The 17,916-nt window shown below is 45.5% G+C and overlaps 1 protein-coding gene across 1 annotated transcript; it reads right to left on the reverse strand.

Annotated features, from left to right (window-relative positions):
* Nucleotides 1–5,629: 5,629 nt before the first annotated feature.
* LOC120757680 (arylamine N-acetyltransferase, pineal gland isozyme NAT-3-like) lies at nt 5,630–8,621 on the reverse strand. Its single transcript, XM_040075216.2, has 2 exons — nt 8,482–8,621; nt 5,630–6,598 (listed from the first exon to the last, which is right to left on the reverse strand). The coding sequence occupies exon 2, from the start codon at nt 6,589–6,591 to the stop codon at nt 5,719–5,721; it is 873 nt and encodes a 290-aa protein (XP_039931150.1). The 5' UTR covers nt 6,592–6,598; nt 8,482–8,621; the 3' UTR covers nt 5,630–5,718.
* Between the last annotated feature and the right edge of the window lie 9,295 nt (nt 8,622–17,916).

Below are 17,916 nucleotides of genomic sequence, written 5' to 3' on the forward strand. Positions count from 1 at the left end.
TTTGCCTGTGTGAGCAGAAAAGTAGCCAGTTACTGCTGTGCAGCTGTCAGGGGGTTCACTGCTGTTTCTGTGGCACAGGTTAACCAGCCTGCAAATGTAGTTTTATTGGGGATCTAAAAGAATTTTAAGTATTTCTTTAAAAAGAGACAAGGACAGGAACAGGTGACAATAATGCTTTCCCTCTCTCAGAGGCTGCCTTCAAACCAGGTGGGTGTTTTTTTCCCATAGGAAGACACAGCACATGCCAAAACAGAATCTCTGGCCACAGAGGAGGATCCCACATCCAAAAATCAAGAAACAAGAAGTTTGCAGAAAAGCTGCCACACCATACCAGCATAAAAGTCACAGGAAGATCTTACTGTTTCTTTTACTGTACCAGGTAAGCAATTCTTTCTTTATCCCACAGGTAATTTAACTGGAAGGTTTTGCATTCATGGATACAATTAACTGATATTAATGTCTCAATGTGTCACCATTTCAGACAGGTTTCCATGTGAAGTAGATCGTTGTTTTCTTAATCTCGTAAATTTCCCTGGGGAGTTTAGACAGAGCTTTGGCTGTGAAAGGAAGGGACTTTAATTTTTCTAACCTGAGGATCAAAGGAATTGATCTAAAAGTACATACAAGGCATGTTCATAATCCTTTGGTTTCTTTGACCATCTTTTACAAATGAAAGGCTTTAGTTTCAGATCAAATTACTGGAAATATTTTGTGTCTTTGTATCTCTGATCTCCTTTCATTAGCAGAAAGACCCTGTCAATGGGACTGGTTGTGTGGCCAAGATACAAAAGGTTCCCTGTAAGACTTCTAATTCAGTGACTTCTTTCTGCAAGGATTTCTTTTGCCTTTAGTTTAGATTTAATGTGGCTTTTTTTCCATGCGAGGATATTTATTGTTCAGGGCAATTCATGATCTGTTAAAGGCTGTGTTAATTTCTAAAAAGTCTGAGGATTTCTTGCTTCCTTCAACTGTATGAATGTTCCCTGGGAGGATTTTCCAAAAATCCTTTGATGTGGATGAGACAGGACAAGCTCCCTTCCACTGAATATTCTCAGCTTTGGCCCAACTGTTTCCCCCCCAGCAGTTTCACCCCATGTCCATGCCAGAAGCTTGTGAAAATCCCACCTCAAATCCACAGGTGGAAGTGCCCCCACCCCAGCAGATGAGCGCATCCAGTGGCCTAATCTCTAGACTTTAACCCCAGTCTTGATGCAAGCAGCACAACTCACGTGACTTGGTTGTATTGATCCTGATCTGCACTAGTATCAACATTCAGACCCACAGGAAAATGGGACAGAATAGAGGATTATCCCAATAAGGGCATAAGAAATAAACATTTTCACTTCAAAAGGACCCAAAGAGCCTACATGAAAAAACAGTAATGTCTCTTTGATATACTGCATTTTATGATTTTTTTTCTATCCCTTTTTTAGGACAAGGGCACTCATCTCTGGCAGGATCTCCTTGGAAACACTTGTAGAAAGCCATTTCCTTCCCAACACACAGCACACATGTTCACTGACAGGCTCATCCTGAGGTCCTCTGCCTCATTTTTCTTTCTGTTCTCACTTTCAGCAATTTTACATAGGAAGAGAGAAACGTCTTTACCCCATGAGGGTGTTGAGCTGAACCTCTGTGACCAGCTGGAGTCCAGAGGAGTGCATCAGCCTGGTGGGCCTGACTTACTTGGAATTTGCCTCCAAACAAAACCATTCCAGTCCCTGCTCTGGGTCACAGCAGAAGGCCTGATGCCTTCCCTATAACCCATCTCCTGGGTCTGGGTGTCCCCATTACATGGGGAAGGCACAGGATAAAACCAGCTCCCCTTATCCACCCATGGAAAGCCCCCATGGGGCACTGGAAACGAGGCCTTGGGAAAATATATTAGGAAAGAATTTTGGGCAATTCCCTGCCCATGCCTCAGTTTCCCCAGCTGCCCCTTCTCCTCCCTCATCAATTTGAAGCCTGCTTCAGAGACAGCCTTGCGGTGCCTGACGCAAAATGTGCTGTGATCTCAATGAATACTTAAAGAGGTTTAAGTATAATAAAGCTGCACTACAACATCATTGACATTAGGGAGCATCCACATAAATCAGCGTTTACTCCCTCGCCTTCCTGGAGGCAGATTTTTCCTTGGCACAGCCATTCCCGCGGTGTGAGCGATGAGGCTGCAGCAGTGAGCAAGCCCTCTCCTGGGGGACAGCTTGCATTCCAAAACCGAGTTGCCAAATATCCCGAGCCTCAGCCTTGTTTGCTCCTGCTCCTGCAGCAGCTGAGCTTTGCTCAGCCTTCCTGCAGCTTCGTGGGGAGTGAGATTCAGATGTTAGTTCTGCCTGTCTGCACGTGTCCCTCGGGATCGCTGGGTCCTTTTGTAATTAGGCTGAATATTAGGATCAGTTCTTCTCTGCTAAAAACCATAAGGGACTTCCAAGGCTGGATCCTCTTGCACAAGCCTGCACTGTTTGTTTGATTCTAAGTTACACTGTGAGTTAATAGCTGTATTTTTTGTGCACTCTGGCTCTAAATACAGGGTTAGTTTAGTTCTCAAACACTCCATGTTGCATTTGGAAAGCACCCTTGCAATGCTCTCTCTCCATCAGCCCCGGAGTTCCTGTAGTTTGTGCTTTGCCAGTACACCTGCAATGCTGTGCACAGGGTATGCAGACTCACTGGGGTGAGCTTTCCCAAAGGGGCTGACCCAAACTGCAGGATGAAGTTAAAGATCAGGCATGCAGCGCTTACCTCGCAGGCAGGCAGCTCAGGCTTTCCACCCTGGACTGTTCCAAAGTTCCCAGGAGGAGCTGCACTGGCAGCTGCTGCTCTTAAAGATCCAGGCTGCCTTTACTGCCTGTCAGGGACAGCCTTATCCTCCAGCAGAGCAGCCAAAGAGAGGAAAGAGTTTCTTCTTTTGTAGTAGTTTATATTCTGACGGTTTTGTGGGTAGTTTGTATTGGCATATGTGTGGAAAGTCCTGTTATGCAATTCGTTGTGTTAGGAGAGCCTGAAAGTGACCCAGTCCCCGAACTGCTTTTAATGTTGAGGAGATTTTAACCTGCCACGTCACTGAATGACAGCTGAAGCCCTCCAGGAGTGCAAAGCATGGGCCTCATGAGCAACTTTTGTAAGTGGTTGTAATCTATAAACCCGTTCTCAACCCTGCAGGTCACCCAGGGGCTTCGGTGTCCAGGGCACCTTGATGGGTGCTCCCATGCTAAAGCAGCAAAGCAGTCGTGCAAAAGTGATGCAGATTTTACATTGTTGACACTGATGTGGTCTGGATCCCTGTAGGAAGTGATTTATGACAGACAGAGAGCAATCCAGGGCAGGAGGTCACTGATTTATTGGTGGGGATGGCAACTGTTGAACTAATCACACCACACTGAGCTATTCCTCGTGGCTGACACCAGCCCCCGCAAAGCAGCAAGGTCAGATTTGCCAAGTCATGTATTTGTCTAAATTCCCCCGGGGTTCAAAGAGTAGCCCTGTCCATCAAAAGGGAAAATGCTGCTCCCAGAGAACTCTGAGCACCCTGAATCTGCTATGCCTTTAAATATTGGCCTCCAAAGTCAGTGACCAGGAAAAAACAAACTAGTACAATCTGAAATGAAAATGTCTTTTTTTTTTTTTTTTTTCCTTCTTCTTGTTTTCTTTTTTTTTTTTCCTTTCAACAGCAATTTTCTTTGTATTGCTGGGCAGTACAGTGCCTCTGTGGGTGAGCAGGAGGGCTGAGCTGTGCCGTGCAGGGGCAGCACCGGGCACAGAAGATGAGTCAGTGGAAAGAAAAGTGCCTTTCCCTGTTCCTGCCCTCCACACACTGCATCTCGGGGGCAATGGACACAACACCCTACTCTGACCTGAAAGTTCTGTGATTTTATAGCTCTGAACTCTTCCCCTGAGCCTATGGATCAGCACAAAGTGCAGGAAACGCCCTGACACAGGGAGAGAGGAGGGAGCACAGCCCTTTTTAGGTGTTTCGTGTGTTCATTCCCACAGAGGATGGAGATTCTTGGCTCTGCGTGGATCTTCTGCCCCACGGCTTTGCAGTTCCTGCCTGGACTTTTACCTGCACCCCAATGCTTTGTCCCTGCTGTCCCACTGAGCTCAGCTCCTCTACCTCTCCCACTAATTTGGGGGCCACAGAAAAACACAGGTCATAAACAAGCCAGATCCTGGGACAATTTCTGTTGCAAGCTGCTGGTCAACACCATAAGAAGCCTCTCTTTCTTTTACAACCACATTTCATTTTCTCATAGGATGGGAGGGCCTCGTGTGCTATAAAGAACTATTGCTCCCCTGCAGCAAGCACATGTAAGTGAATTTGACTCTGGGAAGACAGGGGTTTCAGGAGCTTGCTGTGTCTCTAAGAAATACATTTTGAACATGCAGAATATCAGCTTTCATTAAATATAAACTGCTAGTTCTAGAAAGCTCCACATGCTGCATAACAAGTGAAAAAGGTTTAGTGAGTTATTGTGTTTTTAAAAGCCTTAGCTGGAAAATATTAGCACATACAAATAATCAGGACAACTTCGGTGATGATTTTTTTTTTTTTTTACTTTAGGAATGCATGCTGTAATTTGGGGGAAAAAAACCCATCTGAATAATTCTAATTCACAGTGCTTGATTTTATTTTTTTTTTTATTATTTAATTGTAATTCACTAATATAATTTGCTTAATTATAAGTGCATAGTTGTAATGCTTCCAGGATTTGTACATAAAGGAACATCAAGCATCTTCTCAAAAGGCAAAGTGGTCACATTTGAGTTATTTCTCCTACTAGAAATCTTAGCAGTTAGGTGTGTGATTAAGATTCATCATTTCTCCTTATATCAATGTAATCAGTATCACGGCACACACATCCTCAGTAGGACAGATATGTTTCAGAAAAATAATCCTGTGCATGTGTTTGGGTTCAGCCATCATAATTAACGTGCAATAACACCCAGAGTAGAGTCTGATGAGAGGAACATGTATTCCCAGCAGCCTGCTGCTGAGTGAGAGCAAACAAAATGCTCAGGAGATGCTTTGGGTTCAAAGAAGTGCTGCTCTTTAGTTCTGTCACCGAGAGAACAGGAGCTGTGCGAAGTCTGAAGCAGCACAGAATTGTTGCTAACATTTCTTATCACCGGTTCCAAGTCATAAACAACCTGTCCTCAAGTGCTCACATGGTGAGTTTGCACAGGTGTGGGATGGCCTGACTGCCACGTGAGAGGGTGTTGTGCATGTGAGAGCAAAAAGAACAGGCTTGTGCCTTAACTGGAGAAACTCAGCACTGGATGTCTTTGTTTTTTGGGCTGTTATATTCCCAAAATAATATAGTATTCATTTAAGAGGCCGGTAGGATTTTCCCCGGGTGGCAGCACCAGGTAATAAAGAGAAAGACATACAGCTCCCTCATTCTGCCCAGGTACACTGGGTGTGTTTAGAAAAGCTTTTAAGAGATGAAAGGGGTAGGGAATGGCTGAGTCTGCTTCCCGCTAAGCACAAACAGAGGGGCAATGATCTAATTGAGCTAGGCAGAAATTATTTGTACCCAACCTTAAAAGAAATGCAGGAATAGTTTTGAAAATCCATTTATTTTCTAGATTCCTGGTAGTATGTTCTGCCTTACGCTGGTGTAGATAGAAGGAGAAAGATTAACCTTTGGATGCTTGTCAGAAAGAGAGGGAAGAATTGCCTGTAATGCCACTGAATTGAAATGTAATTCAGGCAGTGAGTTAGAACAGAGAAAACCTGCTCGTATTGACAGGTACAAATTTCTTGTCTAGTGTTATATTGAATTCCTCTTTCAGTGTTTTCTCTATTTCTTCATCTGCAAGGATTCTGATTTCCACAAGATCCATATTGTCCCTATAATTGTACTTTATCTCAGTGAGTTTCCACCCCACCAGTGCCCGGACGCCGTCAGTGGTCTGCAGGCTGCAGATGGACTTGGTCACAAAGAGCGAGTCAGGTGCTGTCTGCAGGCGGGCATTGCAGCCCCTGAACTCCTCAATGTCTCGTGGCTGAAGGGTAAAGAGATAAATGCGACGGCAAACTTCATTTTCCACATTTTGGGAAGTCGAGGTGCTTGGGTTGAGAACACACTGCTTCCTCTTCACCTTCTCGAGGTACCAGGTCCCACCCTCCTCCTGAAAACGAAAGACCCCGGGAGTCTGAGGCTGATCTGTCCCTGAAATCAGCTCCATTGGCTGCCACAGCTGGTAGGCCATCCCAAACCCCCCATCCACAATGTAGGATTTGCCATCAAGCTCCACTCGTAGCAGCAGATGATCGATTTCATCCGGATAGGCGTCGAGCTCTGGGACATAAACTTTTGCTCCCAGAAGGGTGACGTCGTAGCCAAGAGTTTTCAGGACCCAAGACAGAAGGTAGTTGTTCTCCATGCACCAGCCCCCACGTTTCTTCCTCACTATCTTGTTGTAGGTCGCTTCCAGGTTCAGCTCAATGCTTTCTCCACAGTGGATGCTGAGGTTTTCAAAAGGGACAGCTTGGATGTGGTGCAGGAATATATCTGACATGGTAGCCAGGTCTGGCTTATTGTGGGAGCCACGGTAAGAAATTCTGCCAAAATACTCCTTGATGTCCATGCTGCCTCTGAGAGAAGGGTGGGAAAAAATAATAGGCAGTGTCAGAAGGGGTGGAAGGCTCTTCCCTTATGTTGGGGTGCTCAGAAGAGGAGCAGGATTTGACTAATGTCTGTATCAAAGGCAGCTGAGTAGTTGTGCTGAGAGAAGCCAATGGGGCACTGCTGATGAGCACAAATGTTATTTTTATTTGCCTCTTTTACAGCTGTGACGAGAGGCTCCAGCTGTGCTAAGCACATTTCAGCAGAGCTCCTGCCCAGCAAAGCTACAAATCTCTGTAGGAAGGAACAAAAGCAGTAGCAGCGATGTTTCCCTGATAGAAATTATAGGAACTGAGACTCTCCAGATCTGAACTGCTTTGCTCATGGTTTGACTCAGCAAAGCAGAAAACAAACCCTCCCACTCTTGCAGTGTGATCCAGAGCCTCTTCTGCAACCAAATCTGAGGCAAATCTGTCCTGCCATGGTGTTTCTTTCATTATTTAGGCAGCCAGGCATGAGCTGGTCTCACCTGCTCCTGCTCTCTGTGCTGGTGGTCACAGATGTGACCTGGAGGCTTTTTTAGGGCAGAAAAGGCTTTTTTAGGGCAGCTGCAGGAGGTTTTCTGCTGCATCTGCTGCAAACTGCCTCCCCACAGCACAGCTTAGCTCCCTGCTAAGGGAGCTCCCTGCTTAGGTCCTGCTAATCACGGCCCTTCTCCAGCAACAGGAGGAAACCAAGGTTTGGACCTAAACCAGAAGGTTTAAAGGCCTCACATTTTCTGAGATCATTTTTGGGGATGCAGGTGCTCCTTCTGCTCATGGTGTTCCCACTAGTGGGTGGCTGCCCATGGGTGAGGGAGCAGGCATTGCCCTCCTCTGGGATGGCAGAGGGCTCAGTGCAAGGCTATTTCACAAAGACAGGGGTGGAAAGCAGCTCGAGCCCTTCCAGCCCTTGGTGGAAGGAATGGGATTTTGATGGAGCCAAGTACTTTTGTTATTTTTCCCCAGGCACTGCTAAATTTCCAACATCTGTAAGTATGGAGCAACGCTGTTCCCATTATTGACCCGAGAGGTCTGAAAATGCTCTCAAGTTCCTGTATGCAACTCCCAAAGTAAAATCAAAAGAAACATATCCAGCTGTTCAACAGGATTATAGTCCCAATCTGATGAAAAAATGGCATACCCAAAATTGTATAGGAATTTTGGAAAGGTACTGTCAGTATATAAACAAAGCAGTGAAAATGAAAAATTCCCATTTGGTGTAATATCCAGGCAGAAGCAGAGGGTGCCGTGGTTTGGGTCCCCACATAACCTTGAGGATGGAGGCTTTACAGAACTCTGACTATTACATCATGCCCACCACCGTGTCTCAACATCCAAGCAGGCCTGAGTGGTCCACGATGGGGTTAAGAGCGTCAGAGTCAGGAGGTTCTTTTTGTCCAGCTTTTGGCTGTTCCCAGGATTCTCACAGAACTACGGTTCTATTCATTTCTGGAAACTTGGCACAGGCTTAGTTCTTGTTGTGTGAATTTTAAACCAGCATCACCAGCAATGAGATGTTTTTTTCCCTTTTTCTCCCTTCCTTCCCCTCCGCCACAGCAAGCAGAACATGTGCAGTAACTTTTTACTTACAGGGAAAATGTTGGTGTGGATTTGTCTGTCTGTCCATCTCTTGAGGGTGTTTACAGGGCTGTTTTAATGGGGGTTGCTGCAATGAGGCAGATGGCAGAAATGCCCGAGTTGCTCGAGGCTCACAACTGAGTAAATAAACCAGCATATCTACAACACCGAGCAGCTGAGCTCCCTGCTCTGCCCTTACACCATTTCTGCTGTGTTTTGTCCCCAGGCAGATTTAACTTCCTGGTTAGAGAGCGCTCAGCTACCAAGATCCAGGGATTAAGAAAAAGGCTTACCTGGAAAATCAAGCTCAAATTCCAGTCTACCTCCGGGGCTTGGGGGTGGTTCTAGGCTAGAGCAAGTGGTGCAGCTGGCTGTCCTCTGCTTAGCACAGACAGGGCTTGAGGACTGCTCTCCAGCTGCTCTTCAGGGAAATGTCCTTTCCTTCAACTTGCTTTCACCGCCTCTGTCAGATTGCAAAAGCTGAAAAAAAAAAAAAAAAGAAAAAAAAAAAAAACCGAACCCGAAGGGTGGAGCATGAGAGCTGGAGTGAGCCAGCAAAGCCAGCAGCAGTGTAAACCTGGCTGTTGTTAGAGCACAGGCTGCTTCGCATTTTCACTTGCTTGATGCTGTCTGCAGGGGCCTGCTCAGGCTGTCACCAAAATGTTTTTGTATCAGTAGCTTGCTGGATGTGCTCAGGTGATGTAGGTTTTGTTGTTTGTTTTTTTTTCTCCCAGTCATTGGATTACTATTTGTTTGGAAATGTGGGCAAGGAAAGCTTGCACGCATGCAGTCCAAGAAGGGTTTTGCAGTGTTTCTGAAGAACAGCAAGATTTCAGCACAGTAACCTGCACCTGTAACCTCCTTACCCCAGTCTGCAGCACAGCAACTCCAGTGCTTTGCCTCCTTTGCTCTGTGTGATTTCCATGTGGGTTTTATTGCAGCAGATTTCAAGGAATATAAGAAAGCACTGGGCCAGCAGTGTGACTCCTTTGGTCTTTGCCCACTGGAGTCACCTGCAGATCTTGTTGATGGTGAAGAAGTTCTTGGCACAGTGAAGTATTAACACGTAGGGAGCTCCATCTTCTCAGAGTATTTCATGTTGCTTTCGTGTCTCCCAATTTTGCTTCTGTTTTGTCAAGCCTCATTTATTCATTCCCTGACATCTACAGCTGGATCTTCCCTGTTAGCTCCCCAACAGTAGTTCCAGTCCTTCACATTTAGTGTCAATGCCAAGTTCCATTCAAACGCTGATTTATTAGGATAATTAGCAGAGATAATAAATCATATGAAACAAAGATGTCTGTGATAACCCATTATGCAGCTCCACTCCCATATCAAAATTTGGCTCTTTATCATCCCATCAGTGGCCTGTGTGTGACCCCACAACAGAAAACCCATGCCCAAACCACAAGATGCTGAAGGGAAAGGAGAACCTGCCCTTATCAGGCTCTTCTGTGCAGATCCAAATCAGTACAAAGAGAAAGTTCATACTCCTGTCCGGATCTTGCTTATCCTCTCTTCCCACAGACACTCAATTTGACAGAGGGAAGCCAAAAGTCAAGCAGGCAGATCCCAGTCCTGATGGAAACCATCCTGAAATTCCATGGTCCCATCTCTGTACAACATGAGGAGACACATCCATGCTCCTTGTCTGGAGTCATTTGGGACTGAAGAGGGTGCCAGAACTGAACCTTTGCCATGTTCCCTTATGTGAACTGGCTCAGGGTCAGTTCCAGGGAACTTTGGGGTCCTTTTTAAATACAGGTATTTTCTGACCCAGAAGTAGCAAAACCAGGTACTTTGATACTCAGCTTTTCTCACCTCCTCTCCCTAAAACCTATCTGATGTTGAACATTTTCCTCCACACCTTTCAAACTCTCATCCCAGCTCACTAGCCTGCATCCCTCTCCTTTTTCTTCATGCACATTTTACAGCCAAGCCATTGAAACCACGAGATCCCACCCTCCCCAGCTGTGCCCAGCGCAGGGCAAAGCTCAGTCAGGGAGTGCCAAAGGTAAGGAAAGGTAAGGAAAGGTAAGGAAAGGTAAGGAAAGGTAAGGAAAGGTAAGGAAAGGTAAGGAAAGGTAAGGAAAGGTAAGGAAAGGTAAGGAAAGGCTGATCTTGATCCCCAAGCCTTGCTGGAGTCTGTTCAGTGCCGTGCCAGATCATCAGGGCTAATTCCAGGTGGGGCAATAAACTGCAATCACAGCTGTGGGTGATGGCCACACCGTGCCCTCAGCTGCCCCCAGGAGCCACAAAGCTCAGCTTGGGCCAGCTGGGGTGGGGAACAGGACCATGGGGTGGGTGTGCAAATGGGAATGTCCTTGGAAAGGACACTGCTGTCCGCTTGGACACTGAAACGCCATTTCCCAGCCTTGGCAGGAGCTGGAGCTGGCTGAGGTTTTCCCAGAAGATCCTTAATGTAATTACACTCACTTTTATATAAATTTAAACTGCTGACAGCGTTAAATTTAATACTGAAACCCTTCTCTCATCCTAACTCTCCTGAGAGGCCTCATCAAAAACAGTTTGCTAGTCAACAATCTCTGTCACTGCCAGGCTCAGGAATGGCTGGGTATTCCAACCTGTGTACCACATGCCAAAAACATTACTGTTTCAGTATTTTCTAAGAGGAAAATATTCTCAAATAATGAAAAAGTGAAATGACCAAAGGAGACTTACATGTGTATGAGTACAAGGGGGAGATAAGAGTTTGCTCAGCCTCTGAAATACCTTTGGTGAGATAGATAGATAGATAGATAGATAGATAGATAGATAGATAGATAGATAGATAGATAGATAGATAGTTTCTATCCTTTAAAGAAAAAAAAATCTTTGTAAATATGCCCAAATGCAGCAGCAGTCACCATTTATGAGCTGTGAAACTACCAAGCCTCATCCTCAGCAGGGTTAAATTGTCCTCATTTCACCAGAACCGCGTTGCAATGCTGCTTCCACTCACCCGGCTTTGGGTCTGCTCCTCAAAAAAGCTCCTCTAAAACCATAATGCTGTTTCGGTGCAAAAACCCTCATGGACTTCAGTGGGAATCTGGATCAGTCACAGTTCAGGCAATCAGCCTGGAAACATGCAAAGCAGGAACAATTACATGAGTTCTGTCATTCCCATTACTCAGGCTTTTTTTTTAAAATATATATATAGATTTTTTAATTATTATTATTATTATTATTTTATTTATTTATTTTAGTTGGGTGGGAAGGAAACCTTTTATCTCGGTGAAGAGTGTTACAGTGACAGCAAAGGGAAAAAAAAAAAAAGCAACTGTGCCTTTGGAAAACACATTTTCATTACAATGTACTAACACACATCACAGAAATAATATATGTTTGTGATGACAAAGTATTCCCACCACTCCACTGCTGAATTTGGTGTACAAGTGGGGGAAAAAAAGGAGAGACGCTCTGGATTAAAAATGCTCTCCCTGAGCATTTTTACTTACCTTTACTGGGATTTTGTTGGCTTTCTGCCCTGCAATATGCTTGGGGGGACACACAGGTGTGACTCCCAGGTGGCACTGCAGGGACTCATGCACAATTAAATACCCTTTGCACAGGTTTTTTCTGCCTGCCCTGTATGTTTACAGCTGGTATGGACAGCACAAAGCAATCTGCACCATGTAGAGGTACATGGAAAAGAAGAGAGGTGAAGTTTCAAGAATCATCCCTTTCCCAAAAAAAAAAAAAGCTCCACACCTGCTGTGATGACCCACACATTATCCATAACAATATAACTTTTTTTTTCTAGCAAGGAGCAATTTGATCCTTGATGGTACAAGCTACTGAATGGCCTTTTCTGTGGGATGATGAACCTGATTAATTTGACATCATCCCTGGGCATTTTCATCCCATAAGGTAAAAGGACACTAATTTCCATGCAGTGGTATTTCCTTTTCCTCATCACACCGTTGCAAATTGATGCTACACCCAGGGCAGTGTCTCCTCACAGGCAGATGCTGAGGATTCTGTCATGATGGAAGATTGTCATCCACTTTCCAAACCCTTATTTAATAGGAGCTGTGGTGTGAAATTCTGGCCAAATAGTCCTTAAAAAGTAACCACCTGCTTTTTAAGCATCTGGAGGCACATTTCTTCCGCTCCTCTGTTTAAAATAAATAGAGCTGTCATGGAGGAACGCCTGCGGTTCAGCCACGTCCCTCTGAGACCAAACCAAGCACTAGATTTGTCAATTCACACTAATGCTATTTTTAATTGCTTTCTCAGCTGTTGTGCTGGGACCTGCCCAGCACACCTTGTGTTGCAGTGCAGCCCCTGCCATCCCCTGGGCCACACAAACACACTCAAACATGATGTTGACAAATACGTTGCTGTCTCTGGGGCTGGAGGCTGAGACCCTGAACCTGGGGTGGTGATGGAATAAAGTGCCTTCGACTCAGGACAGCCTTCTGCTAAAACATCCGAGCTGTGTAAACCCTTTGGGACATTTCCAAGGTGCAGCAGGACTCAGCAGCCAGCCAGGCCAGCAGAGCAGCTGCAGTGTCCTTTCTCCTCGTTCTCCAGCTTTCATGAGCGGCACCAGGTGCTCCCCAGCTCTGCAGGGAAGATGGGGTGAGCAGGTCTGTAAATCCTTCCCTTTCATCCTCCATGAAAGCACTAAGCAACCTCACCGAATCATCTGCCTTTTGCCAGGTCCTTACCCAATTTGTAATTATTCCTCCAATTCCTGTCTATGTCAGCATAGCTATTGGCTTTCCAGACAACATTGTATCAAAGTCTTTACTGAAACGCAGCGCCCGAAGTCCCACCACACATTTCTTCCTCCTAGAGAATCTCACACCTAATCATAGAAACCCGGTAGTTAATTTGTGCTACCATTTTTAATAAACTCCCATTCTGTGGTTATTGCTCACAACAGTCAGAGGCGGCCCCAGCATCTGATGTGCCTGAATCTGTCTCTCCCCTTACACATCTATCTGAGGGATATTCTCCAGCGGCATCCAAAATCAGACAGTGAGAATGTATCTTCTGCTTTCAGCTAATAATTGAGAGACTAAACCTGCCTGGCTGCTGGGCACTCAAGGGAAGGGCTTGGAAATTGGCTGAGAGCTTCCTTCTCAACTTTTGTCAAAGCAGCTCCTGAATGTTTCATCATATGAAAATTTGCCTGCATATTTATGTGGCCACAAAGATTCCTGGGTTAAAGCTGCAAAATCAATTCACCCACTGCATCAGTTGTCCATCCCCGCTGTAACCCCAGCTGATCTGATTGGGTTTTCATCACCCTGCACAATGGAGACATAAACAGGCAATGTCCTGCCCCATGCTCCTCAGAGAAAGATTTTCTTTTCATCCTTTGCTCATTAATGTACCATTCCTGGGGCTCAGCCCCAGCAGGCTGCTTGGGCAGGACAGCAGAATTGAACTCCAGCCTGGCCAAGCAGGTATGACTGTGGCCAGAAAGCCTGGCTGATACCACCCAAAGAAAAATCCTTTTTTTTTAAACTGCCATCAGTCAGTCAAGTAACCTGGAGTGGAAAACATTCAATCAACATCACAAAACCAGTTAGTTCCTACCGCTGCTGAGCACAAACCCAAATCCTGCTTTGGTTCAAGATGCAAACCTGAATTGTAGCTCTGCTGCCCAGCTAGCATTTCCTCTTTATTTGCCTTTTCCCTTGGCAGAGGGAGAGCTGCTGCCACACCACATATTCCAGCCACGGAATTGAGTTCATTTTGCTTTCCCCTCCCTGGGGACTAGCTCGTACTTTCAAAGCCGCACATCATTTTATTAGTTCTATTCCCAGTCTCCAAAACGTCAAGTTTCTCTTCTATGAATGTGCTGCAATTTAGTACCATCAGCAAACTCTGCTGAGGCAGGGAGAAATGCAGACCCAGGGAAGATCCCTGCAGAAATCATCCTCCAGCCCTTCCACAGCTTTGCTCTCTGTCAGCCCTGCAGCTCTTTAATTCACATTATCTACCCTCACTTTTAGCCCACCTCTTCTCCTGGCTTCTGATTTTTTTGTGCTAAGTGTTCAAAATTCTGATTTCTTTTTCTTTTTCTTTTTTTTTTTTCATATATGTTTAGTGTTTCCACCGGTAGGACCTTTGTGAAACATCAGTGATCACTAGATGTCACTGTGATTTTATTCTGTCTCCAGCCCTACTGAACCTTTGTGATCCCCAGGCTGTAGAGAACTTGCCTTAAAATCCTTCTGAAGAATTTTTTAGTGATCAGAAAATTACCCAGCTGCTCTCCTGACGGAGGGTTTCCTGGCCTGGGAGGGGAGAACCAGCTTTGGCTGAGTTTTTTGGGGCAGTTGTTGGCTCTGGAGCGTGAATAATGCAAACTTTGGGGCCAAACACTCACATGTGTGTGTGTGTACATGTGTTATACATGGCTGCACACACAGTTTCTGCCCAACAAATGAAAAGTCCTGTACACATGTGTATGTACATGTGTTATACATGGCTGCACACACAGTTTCTGCCCAACAAATGAAAGTCCTGTACACATGTGTGTGTACATGTGTTATACATGGCTGCACACACAGTTTCTGCCCAACAAATGAAAGTCCTGTTCATTTTCTGCGTTATTGAATCCCCCCGGTGTGTCACTGGGGCTGGGACATCTGTAAGGCTCTTCTGCCCATTTCCCTGTAGTTTTAATGACCAAATGCACTCAAAATTTTGTTGTTTTTCCTTACTAATAACCTCATTTCTCTCTCAAACACAAAGCCCACGTTCCTTCACCATCATCTAAGCACTCCCATCTCCTTTCTTTCCATCCAATCATCCCATTCCTACTGAAACTTCAGTTAAAACCACAGGCTTTAGAACTCATACAGCTCTGTAAGAAGCATCTTGCCTCTTTTCCTTACCTTAAAAGATGCTACAGAATACATTTCTTCAAGGCCAATGCAAATCCACACTCCCTATTTCCTGAATTGTTGATTTCTCCATTGTACTCAGCCTTTGGGATATGGCAATTTAAATATTATAGACCACACTCCTGCATGGGCACACATGGGATTTAGTCTTTTCTTTTTTTAATTGGAAAAAATCCACCACTAAAATTAGTGGAAACGCCTGCTTAAAAATCGTTTGTCTCCATCTGATGACATTATCCAGATCAGCAGAATAAGGCTTCACTCTGCACTCCAGTCCCGCTGGGGAATATGCCAAAATCAGGGCTTTCAAGAGCAAGCAGCTCCCGGGGGTGCAGCGCTGGCAGCTGAGCCCGAGGAACCAAAGCTCTTTGCTGGCATCTTTTGGTGAGCAGGGAGAAAGGACCAAGGGCCATGGCAGTGTCCATGTCCCTGCAGTGGCCTGGGACACAGTGGCAGAGCCCGGACACATCCAGGAGAGCTTCAGAGCCAGGAAAGCGAATTTTCTGTGAAGCAGTTCCAGGGAGTCAGGATGGTGTGAGAGCTGCTGGGGGGTGAGAGCTGGGCAGAAGCCAGCTGGGAATTCTGTAACTTCTTGCCCTCTGAACTCATCCACATTGATTTTGTCACCTTCTGCCAGGGTTACAACAGGATTTTAAAGGTGGGTGCTGTTACTTCTACAAGCCAGGGGTGGGCTGCCTGGGCAGGGGGTAATGCCACAAATAAAGGCACCTTCTGGCTTGCTACTTTCACCCAAATTACATGGGTTGTCCATCTCTAGTAATCCCAACATCTTGGCTGCTCTAATATAACCTCTATTATGCTCTAATAACCTGGTATCAACACCATCTCAGTTTTGATGAGCTATTCAGGACTCATTAAAGAAAGCCTAAATGAGCAATAATGCTTCTGGACAAGAGTTCTGTTTTTCTCTGGAGCCACCAGAGGAAATTTGTTGGTGATGATGTCAAACACCTTTTGTCTTCTGTGTCAGGCACAGCCTAAAAAGTCCTAAATTTCCTTTGGGTTCTGTTAATTAGCTGAAGTGACACAGTTCCCCCTTTAGAAACTCTCCTCCACGTCTCGCTCAACAGCACACAACCACATTTTGTCTGATGAGTAACAGCAGTAGACAAATTCAAAGCAAAGAGACAAGTTTTGCCACTGATTTTAGGCAAAGGTTAGGATTATGCTGCTTAATTCACTCTGATTGCACTTTATGCAACCGGCCTTGAATGAAATTATGGTACCCATCAACAGATCTCACTTATCAACATGGACTCGGAACCTTGTTACATCATTACAACCACATCTCCGTTAGATTAGGGCCCAGCAGACAGAGGACCTTGTTAATTGGAGACTCATTAGCCACAGGAAAAAAGCTGATACAGAGCCGCTGATGGCTTACCTGGGGCAGGAGGAGTGGGTTTGGGGTGTGCTGGATGCAGCACCTGGGCTTTGCACGCGTCTCTTGTCACGCTCAGGGTCCTGAGGGTTGACGTCTGTGGGTACATGGAATCCTGCCAGCTCTCATTGTACCCCTCTGCCAGGAACAGCACTGGAAGGTCTTTCCTTGGGATCACTGGCAAAAAATGTATGGAGGGACAGAGAAAACAAAGCACGTAATTAATGAAAATAACATCCTGAACCTGCTTTCAAATATATAGCAGGCTCCTCTGAAGGAACTGCACGCTCTTTCTTACTTGTTTTGAAGGTCCATAGAGTACCTGGAACCTGACCCTGCATACATAAAATGAATTGAAACATTTCAATTACCGGTGTGACAACTTTAAGCCCCATTTAAATACTGGCAGCTCCCTAAACATAGAATGTCTCTCCAGGTCATTGACTTAGTTCAACAAATTCAACTCAATCAGGAACCCCTTCAACAAAAGCCAGCATAAACCACTGTCAGTCCAAAGTGAGGGATTGCATATTGAGAGTTAGCACACATTTCATTTCATCAGTTGGAAAACAGACTAACATTGCACAGAAAACACTTCAAAATAAGACTGAAGTTATGTAGAACACCCTTACATAAACATTACTGTAAATCATACTTTTGAACAGATTTAATCTTTGTTTGCCCAAAAATACCCCAGAAGACTGTCTTGAACAACACAGGGCTGTGAATTCATAGCAGAGATTAGTTAAAGCAGATGGTGAGCCCGTGTGGATGTGCTCCATCAGAGCAAACGTGGCCATAATTGGATTTATTTTAATTCACTTACATTCTGACTACAGGAGAAAAGCAGACAAGCCCCGAGGTTAGGGCTCCCAGGGAGCCTTGCTCTCAGCTCCATTTTGAAATGGGATTTGAATGCAGAAGCAGCACTAGGTGTTTATAAACGAAAGTGAATCCCCAGTCTTGAAACACTTATTCACGGTCAGACCTCGCCTCCATAATTCACTCTGACTGGCACTTTATGCAAGTGGCCTTGAATGCAGTAAGACGCCCCATGCACTTATTGAGGTGTTTTTGTTCTGGTGGGTTCAGTTCTCACCGGGTTTGCAGCAGAGGAAGCAGACAGGTTCCCGTGGGGAGGTGCCAGGCAGCACAGAGCCAGGGATGGAGGGCAGGAGCCTCCTGCAGCCACATCTGGAGCCTCGGATGTGCCGCATTCCCCCCTCTGCCGCCTGCTCCCTTCAGGGATTTGCTTTCTGCCTCTTTATTTGTGGGGTTCTTGTATTCCCACGTGGCTTATCTGCTGCCTGAATGGTCCCAAATCATCATTGTTAGCCTGGGTTCCTCGTTCTTGTGTGCTTTTTCCTCCTAGAAGGGTGCTGGTGGCCGGAGCCCTGACCACTCCGAGGAGTCGTGCTGTGGCTGGGAGCACTGCAGCACGAAAGGGGAAGGGCTTCATT

This window comes from Hirundo rustica, chromosome 11 (genome assembly GCF_015227805.2).
Source record: "Hirundo rustica isolate bHirRus1 chromosome 11, bHirRus1.pri.v3, whole genome shotgun sequence".
Classification (NCBI taxonomy): domain Eukaryota; kingdom Metazoa; phylum Chordata; class Aves; order Passeriformes; family Hirundinidae; genus Hirundo; species Hirundo rustica.

What these genes read in the sequence shown, in the direction of transcription:
- LOC120757680 (XM_040075216.2), bottom strand. Translation starts at nt 6,591, where the DNA reads ATGGACATCAAGGAGTATTTTGGCAGAATTTCTTACCGTGGCTCCCAC.